Source organism: Urocitellus parryii, chromosome 7 (genome assembly GCF_045843805.1).
Source record: "Urocitellus parryii isolate mUroPar1 chromosome 7, mUroPar1.hap1, whole genome shotgun sequence".
Taxonomy (NCBI): domain Eukaryota; kingdom Metazoa; phylum Chordata; class Mammalia; order Rodentia; family Sciuridae; genus Urocitellus; species Urocitellus parryii.
In genome coordinates this window covers 145,387,594-145,410,044 of record NC_135537.1, presented here as the reverse complement: position 1 = coordinate 145,410,044, position 22,451 = coordinate 145,387,594, and the positions used below count along the sequence as shown (strand labels likewise).

The window sequence follows — 22,451 nt, the reverse complement described above, 5'->3', positions numbered from 1 at the left end:
CCAGTCAGAATGGCAGCTACTAAGAATACAAACAACAATAAGTGTTGGCGAGGATGTGGGGAAAAAGGGCACACTCTTACATTGCTGGTGGGACCACAAATTGGTGCAACCAATATGGAGAGCAGCATGGAGAATCCTTGGAAAACTTGGAATGGAATCACCATTTAACCCAGCTATCCCACTCCTCAGTTTATACACACAGGACTTAAAAACAGCATACCACAGAGTCACAGCCACATCAATGTTTATAGCAGCTCAATTCACAATAGCTAAATTGTGGAACCAATCTAGATGCCTTTCAATAGATGAATGGATAAAGAAACCGTGGTATATATATACACAATGGAATATTAGTCAGCATTAAAAGAGAATAAAATCATGGCATTTGCAGGTAAATGGATGGAGCTGGAGAACATCATGCTAAGTGAAGTAAGCCAATCCCCCCAAACCAAAGGCCGAATGATCTCTCTGATGTGAGGATGCTGATTCATAATGGGGATGGGTGGGGGAGCATGGGAGGAATGGAGGAACTTTCAATAGGGTAAAGGAGAGGGAGGGGAAGGGAGGGAGGGGGGGTGGGGGTGGGGGTAGGAAAGATGGTGGAATGAGATGGACATCATTACCCTAAGGACATGTATGAAGACACAAATGGAGTGACTCTACTTTGTGTACAACCAGAGACATGAAATATTGTGCTCTATATGTGGACTAGGAATTGAAATGCATTCTGCTGTCATGTATAACAAATCAGAATAAATAATAAATTTTAAAAAGATCCTATCTTAAAAACAAAAAGGAGTAGGTATGTGGCTCAGTGATTAAGCTGAGTTCAATCCCTGGTACAAAAACAAAACCAAATTAACAACAAAAAATAGATTTCCTCCTCTCCAGCATAATCCCAGCACATGACCCGTGTTGGGTACCGCAGAACAAAATGCTGACCTTGATGGACGGCTTCCTGCCCTCTGGGAATTTCCAGGCAGGGGTGTGTGTGAGGAGGACTAGGAAACTGCCACAGTATGAGACACCTGCTGCTGGTGGGGTGGTGGGGGGCAGGGACGGGGATGGGGTCACTCCATTAGCTTGGGGGTCACAGCCTGAAGGGTCTCCACCACATGAAGCCAGAAACAGGCTCCAGGCAGAAGGGCCGGTGAAGTTCCAGGATCCATGCAGAACAGGACAGTGAGCCAGGCTGTGTGGCCAGAGCCCTGTGGCCAGGCTGGGCAGGACTCTGTGAGCAGAGCTGACCGTTTGCACTTTACCCCCGCACAGCAGGCCAAGTTGTCAGGCTCAGCAGCACACAGAGAAGCTGGCAATGGCCGCTGCTGCGACATCCTTGGGCACCCTCAGGCTGCCTGTTGCTGCGAGACTAGACGCACGATGGCTCTTTTACATGGCGGGGGGGGGGGCGCCCTAAGGAGAACTGAAGTGTGCAGCGGTAGGAAGAAAAGGAGGAAGATTCTCCTGCCCCAGGAGGCGGGGCTTTGGATTCCCGGTGGGGGAGGGGTGCTGCGCATCCTCGCTGTGGGCGGGGCCAGCGGACCTGGGCCAGGACCCCAGAGGACCCTGCGCTCCTGTCCGCAGCAGCACAAAGCCTGGCCTGGGTGTCAGCAGCACCACCTTAGAAGGAAGGAGTCTAGGAAGTTGGCCCCTGTAGGGAGGTGGTGGCATTGCCTTGGTCACGTGTGGACACCTCAGAGTGGTCCAGGACCCAGGAGGAAAGGGGACCTGGTGCTAGAGGTGACAGTTTCCATACACTCCGCAGCTCTCAGGATGCTGTCCCCTGGAGCTTGTCTCATATTTCCCACCTGCGCCCCAGTGGGCTGTCAGTCCCCGAGGGCAGAGCTGTGCCCTGCTTGTCCCTGGGGTGTTAGGTACATGTTAGGTACTCCACAAGGGGCTTCAACCTTCCAACCCCCTTTCCTTCTCCTCTCCCCTCCCTCCCTCTTACACATCACTTAACCCTTCAGATAACTCAAAATTAGGTTAAAATCGGGGAAGCTTATTTTGAAATCAACAGGGAGAGATGTAGCAGGGCCAGTTTGCACTGGAGCTTATGAGAGGGAACAGAGCTCAGAAAGCCTCAGCTACTTGCCCAAGGCCAAGCGTGGAGCTGAGATTTCACCCAGTGATGCCTGACTCCAGAGAGCACCCTCTTCCTCCCGACAGGAAGGAAAACTAGGAAGGAAACTAGGAAGACTCAGTCCCAGAGGTGGATAAAACAACAAGTATTTCTGCACCTCTGTGGTGCTGAGAAAATGTCTTTCCCCCATGGGTCTCTGGCCATGGGGGAGCTGAGCTGAGTTGTGACTGAAGAGCAGGTGGCAGGGGCAGGAGCCAATCCACCTGGTCAGCAAGGGGGAGGCAAGAGAGCCTGGAACCCATGGACACCCTGGATATCCCTGAACACCACTGGAAGTAATGATTTTACTATGGATCCATACTGGTTGAAGTCTATCTGGTCTCTGTCTTCAGTAAATTAGTACCTATTTCCGAAAAGATGACTAATAAAAATAACCACCTTCAGGCACCTCCTAGCTTCTAAACATCGAATCAGGAGAAGAATTCTGTTTGCTGGGAAAACTGGTTATCTACATGTAGAAGAACGAAACTAGATCCCTCTCTCTCTCACCTGTACAATAGTCAATCAGAATGGATCATGGACCTAAGGAGTAGACCAGAAACTTGGCAAATGCTAGAAGAAAACAGGGGAAATACTTTAATATAGAGGCTCAAGCTATGACATCTTGAGTGGACTCAGGTAGTTCAGAAAGTAATAAGAAGAATCCGTAAATGGGATAGCATCACAGTGAACAGCTTCTGCACAGCAAAAGAAACCACAGCATGAAGAGAGAGCCTAACAGAACGGGAGAAGATTCTTGCCGGCGACTTCTCAGACAAAGGGTTACTATCCTGTATACATAAAGAACACAAACAAATTCAACACCCAAACAACAGCCCCAGTCAAGTAATGGCAGATGAACTGAACAGACCCTTCTCAGAAGAAGAAATACAGACAGTCAACAATTTTATGAAAATACTCAGCATCTTTGGCCATCAGGGAAATGAAAATCACAACTACACTGAGATTCCATCAGAACAGCAGTCATCGAGAATACAAACAATAATAAATGCTGGTGACGATGTGGGGAAAGGGGTTAGACACTGTAGGAACACAAATTGGTAGAGCCACTATAGAAATCAATGTGGAGGTGCCTCAAAAAAACTAAAAAGAGAACTACCACATGATCCAGCTTTACCACTCCTGGGTATTTATCCAGAAGAATTAAAGTCAGCATAATAAATATAATATTCTCATGTTTACAGTACCACAATTCACAATAGCCAAGTTATAGAACCAGTCTAGGTATCAATAGATGAATGGATAAAGAAAATGACACACACACACACACACACACACACACACACACACGTACACGGGAGTATTATTCAGCCATAAAGAAGAATGAAGTTGTGTCATTTGCAGGAAGATGGATGGAACTGGAAAGCATTAAGTTAAGCAAAATAAGTCAGACATAGAACAGCAAATATCATATTTTTCTCTCAAATTGGAAGCTAGAAAGGAAAAAAATGACATCATGAAGGTAGAAAGAAGGTAGAGGAAGGGGATCAGGGGAGGGAGGGGGAGGATAAGGGAAGCTATCAGGGAGTGAAATTGATCAAATTCTGTTTCCCCAAGGAAACCCACTCTTCTGTATAATTAACAGGCACCAATAAAAAAGGAAAGATTTATTTATACGAGTCATGATGTTTATCCTGAGGGTGTTTCCTGCATCCTTCCTAGGTCATTTCGTCCCAGCTCACAGGATGTCACAAATATCTTAGGGAGTCATCACTTGGTCCTGGCCCCTGTGCTAGGGCCTAGAGATGAAGTCCCTGCTGTCGACGGCCACGTTGGAGTGGGGAGATGCCTGTGTGGCCCATGAAGCTGCTGTGTGGTCAGAGCCTGCAGTGAGTCCCCTCCAGGTACCAAGGGGGCCTGGGGAGGAAAGGCATGACTAAGTCTTGCTGGTCCTTCTTCCTGTGTGGGGCTGGTGGTGGCCACAGCAAGGGGGAGGAGGGGAAATGAGCTGTTGGAGGGGCAGCCCCAAGAGGAGGTGGAGGGCAAAGAATTTCCTGGGTGACCACACTGTTCCCCCTCCATTTGTCAAGTCTAAGGGACCCAGAGTTACATTTGGCCAACCAACTCCCCTCTCCCCAGAGATGCCAGGGTCATGGAATAAAACTCCATCCATCTCCAGGGACCAAGGGAACAAACAGGAGAGGGACAACAGTAATCTCAACTACTTCTACTATTTTGGGGGTGACAGAGAACCCCCCAAAATGGCTCCTGGTTCAGCAGAAGTCATGAGCTGAACATGTTCTCAGAGACAGGTGCACTTGGAGCTCAGATGGCCAGGGCTCAAGTCCTACCCCCCTGTCTCTGCAACCCATTCTCAATAGGAGCAAACGACTTTCCTTTCGGAGAGCAGTTTTGATCCAGGATACTATGAAGAGCTCATGGCAGATGCACGATTCTTTCCTTCCGGTGCCGAGAGAATCACTTGGAGTTTTCTTTCTCTAGCATGGTCAGACTTTCACACTTTTGCAAAAGCTCTCAGAAAAATTTAAGAGCCACCATTGCGGATGGTCTTGAAGGACACTTTCAACCCAGACATGCCAGAGCATCAAGGAGGCTGCAGGAATATCAGACCTTCCTGTAGCGACCCAGGCACAGGAAAATTCAAAGCAGGAGGAGATCCTGTTGGCGTGGAAAAGCACAAGCATCTTGGTGGAGACAGTGGTATTAGAAACGGACGGGGTGTTCCCAGAGGGAGAGAGAGAGGTCACAACAGGATGAAAGAATCCACTGAGACCTAACAAAAAGCACCATAAGTGTCCAGGGGGTTGCTTGCACGTCACCGGATAGACGGTGGGGAGCCACTGCAGGGGTCTGAGCTGGCAAGTTCACAATCAAATAGACCCGTCCAGCCAAAACGCTCTACAACTCTATCATGCACCTGGGCCTCAAGTTCCACACGTACATTTAACTCAACTACCCTTTCCTGAGCACCTGTGGATGGGATCATGAGGAATACACAGTTGCACGGGGCTATGTGCTGCGTCTTCCAAGCAATGGATTTAATGTCTGAACTGGCCCCTCGGAAGTCACATCTCTCTTCAGCCACTCCTCGTTACACCCCCACAGTCCAGCTTTGCCTCTGGACTTGGAATGAAGTGTGCTCCCTTGTTCCTTGAGGTCCTTGCAGAAACCCCTTCTCCTCCCTAACACGCCCCCCCCCCCCCCTACACCAGCCTGCAGGAGACCTTGCCTAAAGATCACTCTCAGACACCACAGGGTGAGGTGGCTCCTCGCCCTCCTCGGGGCTCAGGTCATGCCCATGGGCTCAGGTCATGCCCATCTGTTGCAGTCCTTACACTGCATGGCTTTATCTTGTTTGTCTATGCGTTGAGGCACAATGGCTCAGCTCAGGCCCTGCATCTCCTAGGGAGCTCTTCCCTGGGGCTAAGGAAAGGCCCAGAACCGGGTAATGGAAGGAAGTGCTGAGGACTAAGAAAATAGAAATACCAAATACCCAGGGACCAGGCACTGGCCACAGAGACTCTTCTTTCATTCTTAGGTCCCACGGTGCAGTATGCATTCTTATTGCCATCTTGGATGGCTCTGTGACTTGGGCAAGGGCAGGCCACTGTGAATTTGCAGAACGGGGATTCCAAGGCAAGCCTGTGTTTCTGCACAGGCCCAGAACGCTTCTGCTCCATCCTGCTCCACGGGTCATGCGTGGCAACAGGCTGGGATGGAACTGTGTGGGCTAGAGAAGCCACACACAGGCCACTTCCTCTGGCTCACCTTTCTTGACTTCCCACTCAGCCAGGAGAGCTTCTTCGAGATCTTTATCTTGGCTCCTGCACTTGGGGAAGTTCCCCAGGCCAACCAGCACCCAAACAGACCTCGAATGTCATCTAGGAGAGATGAGGAAAGGATTTTTCCATGTGGTCACTGGGTGTGTGTAACTGTCCCTCTCCCTGTGACTCCCACCTCTTCCCCTTGTCCTGGGAAACCCCACCCCAGGTCTTCAGATAAAAGCTCCAGGCACCGAGGATGGGACCAGAGAGAGCCCTTGGCTTCACCCAACACACCGAGGCTGCTCGAAAGAGGCGGGAGCCAAACATCCGAGATGAAACTGACCTCCGTGGCCCTGGTGTGCCTGCTGCTGGCTGCAACATGGCCTCAAGACGTGGACAGCAAGAGCAGTAAGTGTGGTCGGAGTCCCTTTGCTTACCCCTGGGGAGGGCAGGCAGGCAGGCGGGTGCTCTGGGGGTTTGGGCAGGACTCACCTGGAACTCACCCACTCTGTCTGCCTTCCTCCTACCTGAAGAGGAGGAATGGGGGATTCCAGTGGGCTGGGGGCAGAGCTGGCCAGTAGGACCATGAACCAGGAGCAAACATGGAGAGCTTTGAAGTTGCCAGCTTCAGCCTGAGGAGGCTCTGTCTGGTCCAGACCCTGCAGGCAGTTGGAGGAATTGCAAGATTTTTAAGTCAAGCTGGGAGCCCTGAGGACCAGAGGAGGAGGAGCCGGGTCTTGGCTCGGGTCTTGCCTCCACAGTGTGTTTAGATCATGGGCAGAATCTGCAAGCAGGACCAAGGCTCGAGCCGTTTAATAGTTGGCTAATGTTGAGCAAGTCTCGGGCCCTTTAATTCTCAGATGGATTTCTCTCTTGGTAAAAATGGAGTTTGGTAATTGCATACCCTCCAGGGTTGGAGGAATACCCATCTAGTAATAGACATGAAAGGTTTTTTTTTTTTTTTTAACTAGGAGGAAGGAGCCAAGATTGGAACGCAAAGTTTTGGGGGCTGGGGAGTGGATAGATAAAAGAGGAATGTAGAAACCAGCTGAGTAGGGGTGGAGCCTGGAACCAGCTAAGCATCAGGGGAGAAGGGAACAGAAGAGACAGAGTAGGGGAGCTGGTTAGTTCTTGGGAGCTCTTCCCTTCTCTTTTTGAGCTCATCTGGCCCCTGGTCTGTGTACTCGGAACCACAGTGTCCTGTGTGCATTGGGCTGACTGATCCCCCAGGGTATGAGGTCTAGAACCCTGGGGACAGAACCATACACTTGGGCTGGAATGTCAAAATAAATGAACCATTAGAAACCAAGGCCTAAAGTCTTTTTTTTTTTTTTTTTTTTTTTTAATGGAGGAAAGTCTGGGCCAGGCCTGGGTTCCTTCTCACAAATGCCAGCTAGTTTGCAGGGAGCTCCGATCTGAACCCATCTTCTGACTCTAACCCCACACCTGGGTGGCTGCTGAGACCAGGCTGTGCTGGAGTCCTCTGAATGTGGTCCCCAAGCCTGGGGATGTCCTGGGAGGGGCTTTGTGGGTGAGAGGCTGAGAGAGAGGGATGCAAGCTGTCTTCTGTGTTTGTCTCCTAGTGCACGTCTCTTCCTCCCGATGCTGCTTCTCATTTGCGCAGAAAAGGATTTCCCAGAAGACAATCCAGTGTTACAGAGAAACCAGCTCCACCTGTGCTTACCAGGCTGCAATGTGAGTGATCACCTGCCGGGTCCTTCCCCTCCAGAGGGAATGTGGTCGGCAGGAATGACAAGAGCAGACACGAGATGGCGCTGTTCCACAAGAATAAACTTTGTAAATCCGGAGAGCGAGCCCCCCCCCCCAAACTCGCATGCAGAGCCGCGCTTGGGCGCTAGGGGGCGCGCGGAGCTGCGCAGCAGGTGCCAGGAACTCCTGCAGCGACTTGTTTCTGGCAAGTCCAAGGTGCCAATGACTATATCCCAGTATTGTATGCCCGGCGGAAGGAATTGCTTAACACAAGCACTGGGATTATCATGTAGTGGAAAGAACAAGGTTGTGATGATTATTCGTGCCACTGCATTTGCCAACCTGTAGTTTGGGGACTGGGAGCTCCTCTGTACCGCATTATCAGGTCGCCTCCATATTGCTTTTGGGTGAAGGGGTTTCAGCCTGATGGTTGCATCACACTTGACTGGGGTAACAGACACTGCTCAGCTTTCTAAGGCAGTTTCACGCGTGTCATCTCTGCTAAACCCCAGAAGCACACATTTCTGTTAACAGGACGACTTAGGTTCCTGGAGGAAGAGATAGTTGTCAAAAGTTCTCCCAGAGAGTCGAGGCAGAGTTGGGGCTCTGGACTGGGCAATAGTCAAATTGGGAAGTGGGCAGATCAGAAAAGAACACACACACAGGAGAGAATGAGTGAGGTCCCAGCCGGGCAGGAGACACTAAAAGTTGACACCGAGAGATATTCAAGGAGGCCAATTTTTTTCATCTAAGCTAATCCTCAGCGTGTCTCCAAAGTCTTCTGTTCCACTCTGACACATGGAATCATAATGTCTAGGAGAAGGGTCCAGGAAGCTCCATCAATGAGCTCCTGATGCTCTGGATGCCCCCCGCCCCTCCCATGAGCAAGCCACAGATCACAGTGACTTCATATATAAAGGGAAAGGGCAAGGCCCAGAGAGGATGCTCAGGGTCACCTGGGTGCGTGGAAGTGGAGAGGGGACTTGGGCACGGTACCCAGTGGGTGACTCTGGCGACTCAGCCCTCTCCTGTGTTCTTTGTTCACAGTTTCAAGCTGAAGGGAGGCAGAGAGAGCTGTGCCTTGAAGAAGGAGAGATGGGTTCAGGATTACTTGGGAAAAGTGAAACCCTGCCTGCTGGTGTGACGACGCGCGGTTCTTGTCCACCCCGGCCTCTGGAGATCACTGGGTTTCACTCGTCCCCCCAACTTCCAACTCAGAGGATGTGCTCAGTCTTGATAAGCTATGTGGTTGCACTTTATATATTTAAATTCTAGAAACTTCCGACTCCTGCTCTCCTTGTGTTTCTTGGGGTTCACAGGGATTTCAGGGGGCACAATCGAGTCACACTGGGGGATGGAGGACAGAGGCTGGAGGGCTGGGGAGGAGGAGGGAGACCCGATGGGACCTGGCGCCAGGGGAAGTGACAGTTGTCAACAGGAACCAGCCGATGACTCAGTGCCTCCCAGCATGGCCTTGGCCTGGGGTGAGTTTTGACCCAGGCCTGCCGCTTCTCTGCCTCCAGGACCCGCAGCTAAAACGGAGGCAGAGTAGGGCAGCAAGGAGGGCCAGGCTGAGCCACACTGGGGTGCAGGACCCCCTCCCTCCCTTGCCCTGCCCAGAGAGTTTAGGTGGTGATGATATCTAATGACCTAAATAGAGGGCATCTTATGAGACTATCTTCCAGAAAAAGGGTGCCACCCCATTTTATAAATGAGACAACTAAGGGCTAGAGAGGGACGCCCAACAGTTCAGGGCGAGATCTGGCATTAGAGTCCAGGGATCCTGGGCCTGAGCTCTCTCAATCTACCTGGTGTCCCAAGTCAGCAGTATGCACGGGGACCTCTCTCGGCTGCTCCAGGGATAGGCCCTGCACACCTGTTCACGGGACCCTCCTGTCACTGGGAATGTCCTGATGGAGGTATGAGTGTGTGTGTGGGGGGACTAGATCTGATAGACATGTCATCGTAGCTCATCTGGAGGAGTGAGACAGTCTTGGCAAGAGCAGAGGAACCTGGATGGTCATGTAGGAAGAGAAGGCCCCGTCCCTTTCAGAGGGTCAGTCATAAGTTCCAATTTGTGTAAAGTGTGAGTTGAGAACAGTGGGGGTGGGGAGTGAATTCTGGGCCTCAGGATTGGCATCCCTTTTCTGGCCAGCGTGATGGCTTCAGGGAGAAGATCTAATGCCCTGAGTCTCAGGCCTTCTCCCTCTTTGCCCAGCACGCGACATGTCACCCTTCTGGCGGGATCTTAATCGGCCTGCTCCTCCACCCGTGGCGCCCTGCTTTGGGCCCTGCTTCGGGCCCTGCTTCTTCCTGCCCTGCCTGAGGCAGTAGGTCGCTCTCAGTCTTCCCCTCCCAACTCTACCCACCCACAGCCCCAGACAAACCTTCCTGGTGTCTACCCTCCCCTCCCCCGTCCCTCCTGGTGGCCCCCAAACCTTCCTGTCTTCCTCTTGTCCTCAGAACTGATCTAACTGGTTCCCAACACTCTCATTCCTCTACGATCCAGGCTCAGCCTTCTTGTCTAAAGGTCTCTATCTTCTACAGTCTGGGTCCCAACTCCGACCTTGTGAGGAGGCTCCCTCCAGGGCCCTGGACTCCCCCCACCCCACCCCATGGCCTGGCTCCCTGGGGAGGGCGGTCAGGTGCACACACAGGCTGTATCGCTCACACCGGGCTTGGAGCTGGAGGCATGGGGCTGGGGAGAGCAGTCAGAGGTCATCTGCAGTCGGTCCAGAGAGAGCCTTTGGTCAGGAGGGGGAGTTTCTGAAGAGGGGAGCAGCAGGCGGGCATAAACAGTATATATGGCTGATGAACCGTGGGCCAGAGGAGCAGATGTTGGAGTCCAGAGCCATTGTTCTAGAATAGCCTGGACTGCTGAGGCAGGCCCTCCCTGACACTTGGAGGAGCCTAGGTGAGCCACACAGCCAGGGCCTCTGAACATGGCATTCCCTATAGCAAGCTCTGCCATCTACTCCCACCTTGGAGCGCCCCCTACCTGCTGGACGTTACCCTGCTGGGGATTTTAAATAAAATATATTTTCTGCAAAAAATTTAGGGGTCTTCCTAATGCATTCATCTTTGCACAGTAACCTAATTTAGCAAAGCTCCCATTCACAAGGAACTGTATCCCCTAAGTTACAGGGTCCCTTTGTGATTTCTACAGACACCTGCTTCATCCCTGCAGGCCGGAGAGAAACTCTCCTAGGGTACGGAGGCTCCACCTGGGGCTCACAGTCGAGAACCAAGCTCAACACCATACTTTAACAAAAAAGAGGTCATCGGGGCTGCAATTTTGGCTCAGTGGTAGAACACTTGCCTAGCATGTGTGAGGCCCTGGGTTCAAACCGCAGTATTGAAAAACAAGAACTAAAAAAAACAAATATTCAATATAAAATCCAAACCTGTAACAATTTTAATAATATTATTACATAAGACATAGTGCATTTTTGTGATACAAAACAGAAAGAATTCCATTGAAAAATCAAAGCAAAGTTATTCTAAAGGATGGTTGGGAAGTTGGGGGTGGGTGGGCAGGGGAGAGCTGAGCCATTATTTCTCACACTCGGGGACTGAGGGCTTGGTCCAGGTCTTGCACGGTGCAGTCCATGCCTGGCTTGTCCTTGGGCAGCACAGATCTCCTTGTTGTATGGCTCTGAAGCTGTGGGTGGAGGGAAGTCACACCGTGAGATGGAGGACACAGCCCTGCAGCTGACTCCTAGGGGCCAACACCACCTGGCCCAGCTGCAGCAGGTAAAGAGCCACCCTGAGACAGGAGGAAGGGGCTGTGTGGACAGGAGGGGTCTCTGGAGGCAGCTGCTGCTCTTGCTGCTCTGGTGGAACTTTCTTGGTGCTTCTAAGGCAACTTTGAGGGTGCGGGCAAGTGCCCAAACAGGGGTGGGGCCGTCATGGGAAGTTACTGGCCCTCCCTGGGCATGTGTGCCCAGTCATAAAGAGGCTCCGATGTTATCCTCTGAGTGTTGGATCCCCGTCAGCCTGGCATCTACCTGAACTTTGGGTGGGGCACAAGGGGGCAGAGAGAGCAAGATGAGCAGGTCATTTCTACCCACACGACTGCCTCCCAGGGAAAGTTGTCACTGATGAGCTGATGGCTTTGTAGCCATCCAGGGGCTCTTCCTGCTGGTAACAGCTTGTGTTCCGGATATGGATCCTATCTAGAAGCAAAACCACCAATAACAAGCCTTTGGGGGTGTGCGAGGTTTCTCTGCGCTTGGATGAGTCAGGAATGGTCCTTGGGGAAGGCAAAGCATAGAGAGGCAGAAGCAGATCTGGCCCCTGCCAAGTTCAGAGCTCCTGCCCTGGTTCCCAGGGTGAGAAGGGCCTATGACATGCAGCTCCAGGATTCAAACTGGTTCTCTTGGCTGCAAGGTTGGAAGGCGTTACAGCCACCTGGGGGATGCCAGGGGCATGGCCAGGGGGCAGGCCCTGGCTCCAGATCTGCAGTGTTTGGGATGATCGGGGAGGAAAGCAGCAGCTGTGGGTTTGGAGTGGGCAGCTGAGGTTTGACTCTTTCTTTGGGGTGGTCTGGAGGTGGATGGGTCCCTCCAGTATCCAGCCTGGGCTTCAGCTTTCTGACTTTAAAATGAGATGTTAACGTGAAGCTCTGGGGAGCCCTGCCACTCTGGGAGGCTTGGAATTGGAGCACTTTGGCTCAGGGCTTCCTAGAAGGAGAGAGCAATGGAAAGAAAGAGAGGGAAGGAGGGAGAGAGCGTGGCAGAGCAAGCACCTGGAGACTGACAGTGGTTGCCCTGAGCAACAGGTCCAGAGGGCTTTGTGGTAGCTTTCATGGTGCCATGGGGACTGCAGCTGGGTTGCTCTCGGCCCCTGCTCTGGCTGCTCTGCCTGCCTTTCGTAGGGAGCAGAGGGGTAGGAGAGCTCAGAGAGCTTGCCTGGGCTAGGTCATGGTGACCACATGAGGAAAGGGCTGGAGCTGGGTGTCAATGACCCAGGAAATGCAAGAGGGAAGCTGGCATTGTGGGCAGGCCAGGCAGCAGGGGCTCTGGAGGCTCCTAGCCTCACAGGTGCAGGGGGCAGCGTGGAAGGAGAGCACAGATGTACCGCAGAGGCCAGCTGCAGGTGCCACCCAACGGACTCTTCTGGGCTTGCTTTCCTCCAACACGATAAAGAAAGCAACGAGAAGGAGCTCCTCCAGGAAAGAGTGCCGTGCCCAGGTTCCGTATTCATTCCTGAGGAGGCGGGGCCCATTACCATCACACCCATTTCATAGATGAAGAAACCGAGGTGCAGAGAGATGAAATGACTTGTCCGAAACCTCAAGGGAAGTGAGTGGTGACGCTGGGTGAGAAATCTAGTCGGTTTAATCACCAGGTGGGCTGCAAACTTTCATTTAGCTGCTCAGCCGGGTTTAGTGTGGCAGTGCAACAGGTGAGACAGAGGAGTTGAGTTCTGATGGCAGGGGCTGCCTAGGTCACAGGCTGGTTCCCTTTTCTCCTGCTCAAGCCCAGAGGAACATGGTTGGAAAACCTCTGATTTGTCCAGGCCTCTTGTTTCAGGAACTCTGGGGCTAGGGCCACTGATGGAGGGAGGGGCCAGGTGAGCTCTTTGCTCCTCTTCCTGTCAATCTTCCGGTGCCTGCTCATGCCTTGCTCCAAGACTTTGCCCGAGTATTCTGCCCTGTGCTTTCACTATTATAAAACAAGTCTTTCCACTCTAGTAAAGCAAGGCCGAGAAATAGAGCTGAGCTTGGAGAAATTAAAAAAAAAAAAAAAAAGCAATATATACCAGAAAACCCAGATGAGGCCCAAAGTGGATTCTTTGGCCAACTTCTAATGAAGCCAGAGGCCTTCTGAGACAGACAGTGAAACAAAAAGAAAAAAGAAAGAAAAAACCAACACCAAGAGTCAGGAGCAGAAATAAATAAAATAGAATAAGGGCATCATCGCAGGCCCTGCAATACCAGAAAGAAGATATAAAGAACCTTACCCCCATAAATTTAATTTAGAGCAAATGGATGAATTTCCAGAAAAATATACCACATTGCAAGAAGAAATGGAAAAAAAAAAAAGAAGAGTTCTTAAAACTATTAAAGAAATTGAATCAGTCATTGAAAAGCTTCCCACAAAACCTCCTCGGGTTCAGAGGACTTGAACAGTTAATTCCCTCAACCATGTAAGAAACTGATTATTCCAGTCTTGCGCAAGCTATTCCAGAGAATACAGAGCATGCACCACTCGACTTGCTGTTTTCTGAGTCTTACATAATCTTGGCATTAAAAGCAAAGCAAACAACAACAACAAAAAAACTTGTTAAGAGCCATGTGAGAAAAGAAGATCCCTAGATCATTCCTTCAGACACATGGTCCATTCTGTTCCATTCTGTTCTCCGCCCTGGGTTATGCCAGGGGATTGCCAGGTGCCTCTAAAACCTGAGTCAGGTTTTAGCCTCTCTTAAGGTGGTTCCTCATGGCTCTCTGTGTGCAGGTTTGGGGACTCACCCTCCGACCTTTCCTGTTCAGATTGAGGGATGGTTTCCAGGCCAGTTCTAGCCTCAGAGGACCCCTGTGGTTTCTCCGTGCCTACCCCCATCTTTGTAAATAGCTCTTCTCAAATCCTGTCCATTGAAGTGCCCTCTATGTCTTGTGGGAGCTCCGACAGACACAGGTCTGGGGCCCCAGGAAACAGACCTTCCTTCCACGTGAGATTCTGAGATGGGGCGGCCCAGAGGTTTTGGGAACACAGTGGAAAGGGTCACAGACCTGGTGTTGGTGGTCATCACGATGACTTAAGTGTCAAGCCCTCCCAGGGATACAGGAAAGTTTGAGAACCAGAGATGGACAGCGTGCCCCTGCCAACTCTGAGCCACAGCCAACAGCCCGGATGGAGCTGTTAGGGGCCCGCCTTTCTCTCATGACCTCAGCAGAGCAGATCTTAATCCCTGGATAAAGGGAGTGTTACTCTGGCCTTCCCAGGGATACAGTTAGGGGATGGCTGAGCAGCTCGTGCATAATGGATCCGTCCCAACAGACTACTTCCCGGAGCCTTTGGACTCTTTCCTAACTGGCCAGAAAGTTCTGGCACTTCTGCTTCATTAAATGTGAACTTCAAGCCCAGACCTCCATCAGCCAATCTAGCTGACAATTAGCACCACTCCCAGGTACTTGTGCTGGCACATTAAATCCTAAATTTGGTTGATTGAGTCCTACGTATTATTCTCCTTAGTCTAGCACCCTTAAAATACGCTTAGACACACACACACACACACACACACACGCACACTCACCCCTCAAACTTTCCTGGAAATTGGATGGGTAAGGGCATGCTGAAATCCTCCCGGCTATAAGGATTCCCATCTGTTCCTTCTGCTTTGGGTCTTAATAACAAGGAAGAGAGACTGTCTAGGATCCTGGGATCAGGAGTCAGTCAGACATGGGTTCAAGTTCTGCATTCACCAAGGCCGTGTGACTTGGACCAAATTGCCAACCTCTTTGAGACTTTAAGGGGAATCTTAATTGTGAGGTTGGGTACGAAGACAATGCATGGAAAGTGTTCAGCACAGTGCTGGTTGTTTGCATTTCTAGCGTGTTTCGGGTCATGTGGATGCTGGTGGTCTGGGGCCCCCCTTGGAGAACCACAAATAAGACAGAACCATGAGTTTTCAGGAATGGGACCAGGAGTGGCAGAAGCTGGGTGGCAGTGCTTATTAAACAAGCAGAGACAGGGTGGGCACAATTGCCCCCAAGAAGCCATGGTGCTGGCGTGGGAATCCGAGTTCTTTGGTCAGCCTGGATTTGTGGCCACCCTGGTAGAACCCTAGAAATGAAATGGACAGGATGCTTACAAAGGTGTGGGCTGACTTCAGGAAGAAAATTCTAGTGGGTAGAAACCCAATGTGTGGAAGAGACTCCTGCCTCTTCTCCAGTATCTGATCAAAGCCAGTTCAGACCTGGGTCTCCTCCATGAGCAGAGGCCAGTCCCTTTGAGGGAGGCCCCAGCAATCCTGGATGGCCGGGAGAGAGGCAGGACACTTGGTGAAACCTGAATTTTTGATAATGAGGGTGTGATTTCTTAGCATAGATATGTCCCTTGCAATAATTTTTTGCTAAATCTGGCAGCCCATAGATCTTCTGTAAATCTTCCCCCTCAACCTTACCCAGAAGAACCTGCCACCCAAGACCAGGATGACTGTGCACTGGAGAAAGACATAATGAGACCTGCTGGGATCCTTTGCTAAAGGCTCTAGGAGATTCTTCTTTCTGACTGAGAATCCTTGGAGACCTGATTGAACTCTCTTCCATCCATGAAGACTTCCTAGACCACACAGAGTTCATGGAGGATCCGACCTCACCGTGAAGTGAGGGACCCATGGCCTTCCAGGACAAGCCTCGAAACTGCCACTCTGAGAAGCTGGGTCACCTTTCAGGTCTTCTCTGGACCAGTGCAGCCAGAAATGAGTCTTTACCACGACACCAGAAGTCTAGGAGCCCCAGGGGCCCTCCCCTGCAGGAGGGTTATCATTTAGGAATCAAGCAGGAATGTCTCAGGCACCTTGAGGTGAACCCCCATCCCTAGCCAGTGGGGGGCGGTCCACATCTTGAGTTGCCCATTTAGGTGTTTGGGGTTCTTAGATTCTGCTACCCCCTTTTTTTGGGCAGGGGAAGTAAAACCTCCTTCGTTGACTGCTTGTAATTGTCCCTTCCCAGGACCAAATAAAAAATACTGAAAAACCTTTTACTTGGTATATGCTGACACAGAGGAGGAGGAGGTGGAGGAGGAGGAAGAGGAGGAGGAGGAGGAGGAAGAGGAGGAGGAGGAGGTGGAGGAGGAGGAGGAGGAGGAGGAGGAGGAAGAGGAGGAGGAGGAGGAGAAGGAGGAGGAGGAGGAGAAGGAGGAGGAGGAAGAGGAGGAGGAGGAGGAGGAGAGGAAGCTTTTCTGTTGGGCAAGCATTCTGTGGAAGAAGCTTTATCTTCTTAAAAACAATGCATGCTGGCTTAGAATACTTCGTACAATTTGCAGATTCAGGAATGACCCAGAACCACTGGAGAATTTTTTTTTTTGGCTCTTTTTTCTTTACTCATGAACACATTAGGAATTTTATGAGATATAAGTTAAAATGGCTTTGTTATGAATGCTCTGTCAAAGTCATTTTACACCTTTCAGTAAGTTACTTTCTTAATGCCTGGATGGTCAGGTTTTTGAATGGAAGCATTAGACCTGACCCAGACCACTCTCTGCCATTGACATCTAGTCGATTTTCCTGGGATTCTAAATGACGCCAAAAGGCTGTTCAGAAATCTTTATTGACATCACTGTTTACCTCAGAGTCATGGAAGCGGGCTGCCTGGATCCATAGTACAAATAGTTTCAGGCTATGAAAACACTTTATGATTGATTTTAATGTACTGGAACACAGCTGCATATCACAACAAATATACCGATCTTCCAGGTGTAGCTTGTTTAACTTTTAAAAATCTCTGTATGCATCCTGTAACCGCCACTGACATCTAGACTGGCATTTCTATCATCCCTGGACAGTCTCTGGGTCCTTTCTCAGTTGATGTTTCATCTTCCAGAGGTGGATACTGCTGTGACCTCTGCCACCCCTGATGACCTGATTGTCATGTAAATGGAATCATGTGGCAGGCACTCTGTTGGGTCTGAAATCTTCTGCACCGTGTAATGCTTTTTAAAAAACATTTTAATAGTCTCTCCTTTTTCATTGCTAAGTGGTAATCCATTTATGAATGTACCATAGTGTGTATCCACATTTAGCCTGCTTCTAGTTTGAGCTCTGATGAATGGAGTTGCTATGAGCATTTTGGTTTAAGTGTTCTGTGTATACAAAAGCAGGTTTATCTTAAGGATTTACGCAGAAGTGGAATTTCTGAGTCACAGGATAAAACATGTGTCTGATTTTACGAGAAACCGCTGAACAGTTTACCAAACTTCCCACCAACAATGTCCAAGAGATTTCGTTTGCTTCATCTTGCACCGATGCTTGGAACTATCAATGTTTTCTATTTAAGACGTGAGTGTGGGTTGATAGTAGTATTTCATTTTGCATTCAGTTGCATTTTCCTGGTCACCTGTAATATCGAGCTGCTTTTTAATATATTCATACATTATTTGAATAATTTTGTGAAATTATTTTGTGAAAGGCCTGTTTACATTTTTTTCTCCATTTTTAATGAGATCGTTGTTTTTCTCTTATTAATTTGTGAGAATTCCTTATCTAGTCTTGATTAATGTGTTTTTCATACGCGGTATGAAATAAGTTCTTCCAGTCTTTGGCTTGGCTTCTTACTTTCTTAATATTTTATTCCCATGAATAGTTATTTTCGGTTTCAGTAAAGTCCAATGCACGTGCCTATTTTTACCGTATAGTTATGAGTTCTATGTTTTGTTCATTTCCCACCCTAAGACATTGACCGATGTTTTCGTCTAGGTGTTCTTTGGCTTCAGATTTCATATTTGGGAGGTTTACCCATTCTAAATTAATTTTTGTGTATGGTAAAGGAACTTATTTTTTCTATGTACAATTACTCCAGAATCATTTACTTGAAAGTTTTCTTTTCCTTCATTGCATAACTCAAAAATCAAATCAATGAGTGTGTGTTTATGTATGTATGTGTGAATGTGTGAGTGTGTGTGTGTGTGTGTGTGTGTGTGTGTGTGTGTGTGATTGATTGATTTTTATATGTTAGCTTGCCTGGATCCATGGAGTACCAGGATATTTGGTCGAATATTATTCTGGGTGTTTCCATGAGTTTGTTTTGGGATGAACTTAACACTTAAATAGGGAGACTGGGTACAGCAGATTAGCCTCCCTAATGTGGGTGAGCCTCATCTAATCAGCTGAAGGCTTGAATCAAACAAAAAAGGCTGCCTCTTCTTTGATTGAGAGAGAATTTTCTACCTGCTCGCCTTTGGACTGTGACATGAGATTTTTCTTCCTGTTTTTTGGACTGGAACTAGGATACCATTGGTTCTGCCAGGTTTCAGATTGCTAAGTCACTTCATGGGTCTTTGGGACTTGTCAACTTCCACAGTCATGTAAGCCAATTCCTTGTAATCTCATTCTCTGTGTCTCTTTATTTATCCATTATCTTATCTAGTTCTCTGAAGAACCCTGACTAATGCAGATTTATCTATCTAAACTTTATAAATAGGTAAATTCTATGTGTATTATGCAACTACTTTGCTAAAATCTTTTTTGAACTCTCTACTTGGCTCAAATGATCTATTGCCTACTCTTATGCCAATAAAGCACTATACTAATTATTGTTGTTTTATGGTGATTTCTGAAATCGGATAATGCATATTTTTCAACTACATTCTTTTCAAGGTTGTTTTAGCTATACTTAGTTCTTTGCATGTTCACATAAATTTCTACATAAAAAACGGACAGTGGGGGATGTAATCATGATTGCTTTGACTTCTTTCTTTCTTTCTTTCTTTTTTTCTCCTGAAATAAAAGTGTTTACTGGGCCATTCTAGAATCTAGCTAGACCAGGTCCAGGGACAAGTGCCCACAACCACCAACATCAAGGCTGAGCATCACCTGGCAAATATGCCACATTGATGCTTAGTGATAAATCGACACCTTCATATTGTTGAGTTTTCTACTCCGTAAGTGGGGCTTATATCTCTCCATTTATTTAGGTTATTTATTTTTCCCTTAGGTATGTACAATAGTCTTATGGAGATGGCACACATCTTTTTAAGTTTATTCTTATGTATTTTACATTTTTACAATGATACAATAGGTGGCATTTGACATTTTCAATATTCCAACTGTTCCTTATTAATATACAGACATTCAACTAATTTCTGTGTATTAACTTAAATTTTTTTGGTCTTGAACAATGCACTCATTAGTTATGGTAGTTCTTGCAGGTTTTCTTGAGTTTGATATGCATGATCATGTCATCTGTAAATGGCATTTTAAGTTCTTGCTCCCTATTTGTGGTTTCTTGGCTCCCTGCACAGACCAAGATCTTGAGAACTATGTGGAAAGCATCAGGAGATGCTGGATATCCTGACCTTGCTCTTGACCATTTAGGGTGCTCTTCTTACCTCTCCTAAGATCTGTATTTCCAGCTGAATGGTTTCCCATAAGCCTTTGGATTTTTTTACAGTGAAATATTGTTCTGGTAACAAATGCACTCAGCCTTTGTCTTTCTGAAGACATCATTAGATTGAAACAACACTATGAATACAATTTACCAGCTTGATATGTTGACACCCAACGACTGCAGAATGCAAATTTTTTTCCCCAGATACACAGGAAACATTCATCAAACTGACTGTATGATGAACTACAAAGCAAGTCTCAATAAACACAAAATATTTGCAAATATAAAGAATATATATATTGAATCATTGTGGAATTAGATTAAAACAAATAGCAAAATGATTACTTCTTGTAATATGTCAAAGCTTGAAAAGTTAGTCATGTTCATCTAAATAATTCACAGATTAATGATGAAATCTTTAATAAATCTTTCCTGAAAATATGTTTTGAAATAAATCATGACAATGTGTCTGTCATATCAAAATTTGTGGGGATAGAGTGCAAGCTGTGTTTAGAAGTTTCCTAGACTTAAATGAGTCTATGAAAAAGAGAGCTTCAAATGAATAATCTAAGTACTCAGCTCAAGAATTAGAAATAGCATAGAAAATGAAACCCCCAACATAGAAGGAAACATCTTTTATGGTCCTAGATGTAAGGAGCTTGAAAAATCTTAGCAAATGGAACCCGGCCATGTCCGAAATAAGAATAGGTTATCACTCGGTTGGTTTGACCAGAGGAAATACCAGCTGGTTGAAAATTGGAAATCCAATGAATGTGTTTCACCACAATTACAAAATAAATTAGGAAAAAAAATTCCAATTCTCTGAATAGAAAATCATCTGAAATTTCAAAAGTCATCTATGCTAAAGGGGGAACAAAAAAGCTGAGCAAACAAGGAAGTATAAGAAATTTCTTTAGAGTATTTTATAAATATCCTTTAGCAAGCATGACACTTAATATAGAATATTGGAACTTTCCTTTGTGAGCAGGGCCAGGACAGGAATGTCCACTGCCATCAACGTCTCATGAAGCACCTCATGAATTGCAGCACAAGGCAATTTTGTGCTGACATAGAATTATAATGATTATAGAGGAAGAAGTAAAACTGTCATGTTTTTACATGAATCATTGTCTGAAAGACATCTGAGTCTACAGATAAGCTATTATAGATAATAAGTAACTTTAGCCTATTTATTAATAATACAAAAATTGATTTTACTTTTATACCTAGGTGACTGACATTAAGTAAGGCCATTTCTTAAGTGACATAATTTCCAAAGACTTATAAAAGCCTCAAATACTAAAGAATAACTCTGACAAGACTCGTGCAATGAATGTGTAGAAAATTGTTAAGCATTATTGAGAGGAGTTAAAGAAGGTAAGCCCATGCACATGAATTGGAAGAGGCCATATGATCAATTTGTCAGTTCCTCTCCAAACCCAATGCCATCTCAATTAAAATCCAAGCAAAGTTCCTCCACTTATCAGAGAAAACATTTGTCCTTTGGTTAGGGGAGGAATTGGCTTACTTCACTTAGCATAACATTTTCCAATTCCATCCGTTTACCTGCCGGTATAACAAATTAGATCAAATAAATAAATTAATTAGTTAAAAATATCCAAGCAAGGGTTTCATGGAAATCGATAAGATTATTCTCAACTTTAGAAGAAATACAAAAAAAAAAGTAGACAAGAATCTTAAAGAACAACAAAGTTTTAGAATTTATGCTAACAGATTTTAATCCTGATTAAAAAGCTATAGTCATTAGAACTTATCCCATTGCTCCTAGAATAGATAAATATACCAAGGGAACAGGTTAGATGGTATAGAAGTAGGACCATACTTGTATGCACATTAGATTTATAACAAAGTTTGTACTTCTGAATAGTTAGAAAAAAATAGCCTTCGGAATAACCAATTCTGGATTAATGGGAAATTCATATGGGACAATCAAATCTTGTCCCCTACCTTTCAGCGTGCACAAAAATTAATTAATGGTGAATTGCAGCTCTAAATGTGAACAGAATAAAAAGCTTTCAGAAGATATCCTAAGAATATATTCATGATCTTGAGTTTAAAAATATTTTTTAACAGAAAGCAAAATCATTGTCCATAACAGAGCACAATGATACATGAACTCTGTTAAAGTTATAAACCTGTTTTCATCAGAGACCATTTTTAATGGTCACAGATTGTGAGAAGTCTTTTTTTCAATTCATATGTCTGGCTAAGGATTCCTATTTGGAATACAGAAAATATTTCTGATTCATAACAAAAAAAAAAACCCCAGACAATCTAAACAAAAGTAGATGAAAGAATTCAATTAAAACTTCATTAAATAAGATATTCAACAAACTTTTGAGTAGATGAGCAACCTCATTAGTCATGTGAGAAACACAAATTAAAACCACAAGGTGGGAGTATACATGTAATCAGAGTGGTGAACTAAAACAAATGGGCGATAGTGGATGTTGCAATACCAGATGTGAACGGCTCACATTCTCCTCTTCCCATCCATCCGTCCATTCATCCATAGACCGATGACAATATGTAACATCCATCTCTATCTAAATTATCTATATATCTGACCACCTACCTACCTATTCATCCGTGGAATTGTTTGAACCATTTGAGCTTACCTTGCAGGTAGGATGCCTAATTACACTTTAGTGCTTCAATGCATATTTCTTAAAAGCAAAGAGCCGGGCATGGTGGCACACGCCTGTAATCCCAGTGCCTTGGGAGGCTGAGGCAGGAGGATTTCGAGTTCAAAGCCAGCCTCAGCAACAGGGAGGTGCTAAGCAACTCGGTGAAACCCTGT

General features: G+C 47.0%; 1 protein-coding gene across 1 annotated transcript; it reads left to right on the top strand.

Moving 5' to 3' along the window:
* The first annotated feature begins 6,200 nt into the window (after window positions 1-6,200).
* Ccl1 (C-C motif chemokine ligand 1) lies at window positions 6,201-8,722 on the top strand. Its single transcript, XM_026411880.1, has 3 exons — window positions 6,201-6,276; window positions 7,452-7,563; window positions 8,626-8,722. Exons 1-3 carry the CDS (start codon window positions 6,201-6,203, stop codon window positions 8,720-8,722), a joined length of 285 nt encoding a protein of 94 aa, XP_026267665.1.
* Window positions 8,723-22,451: the final 13,729 nt, after the last annotated feature.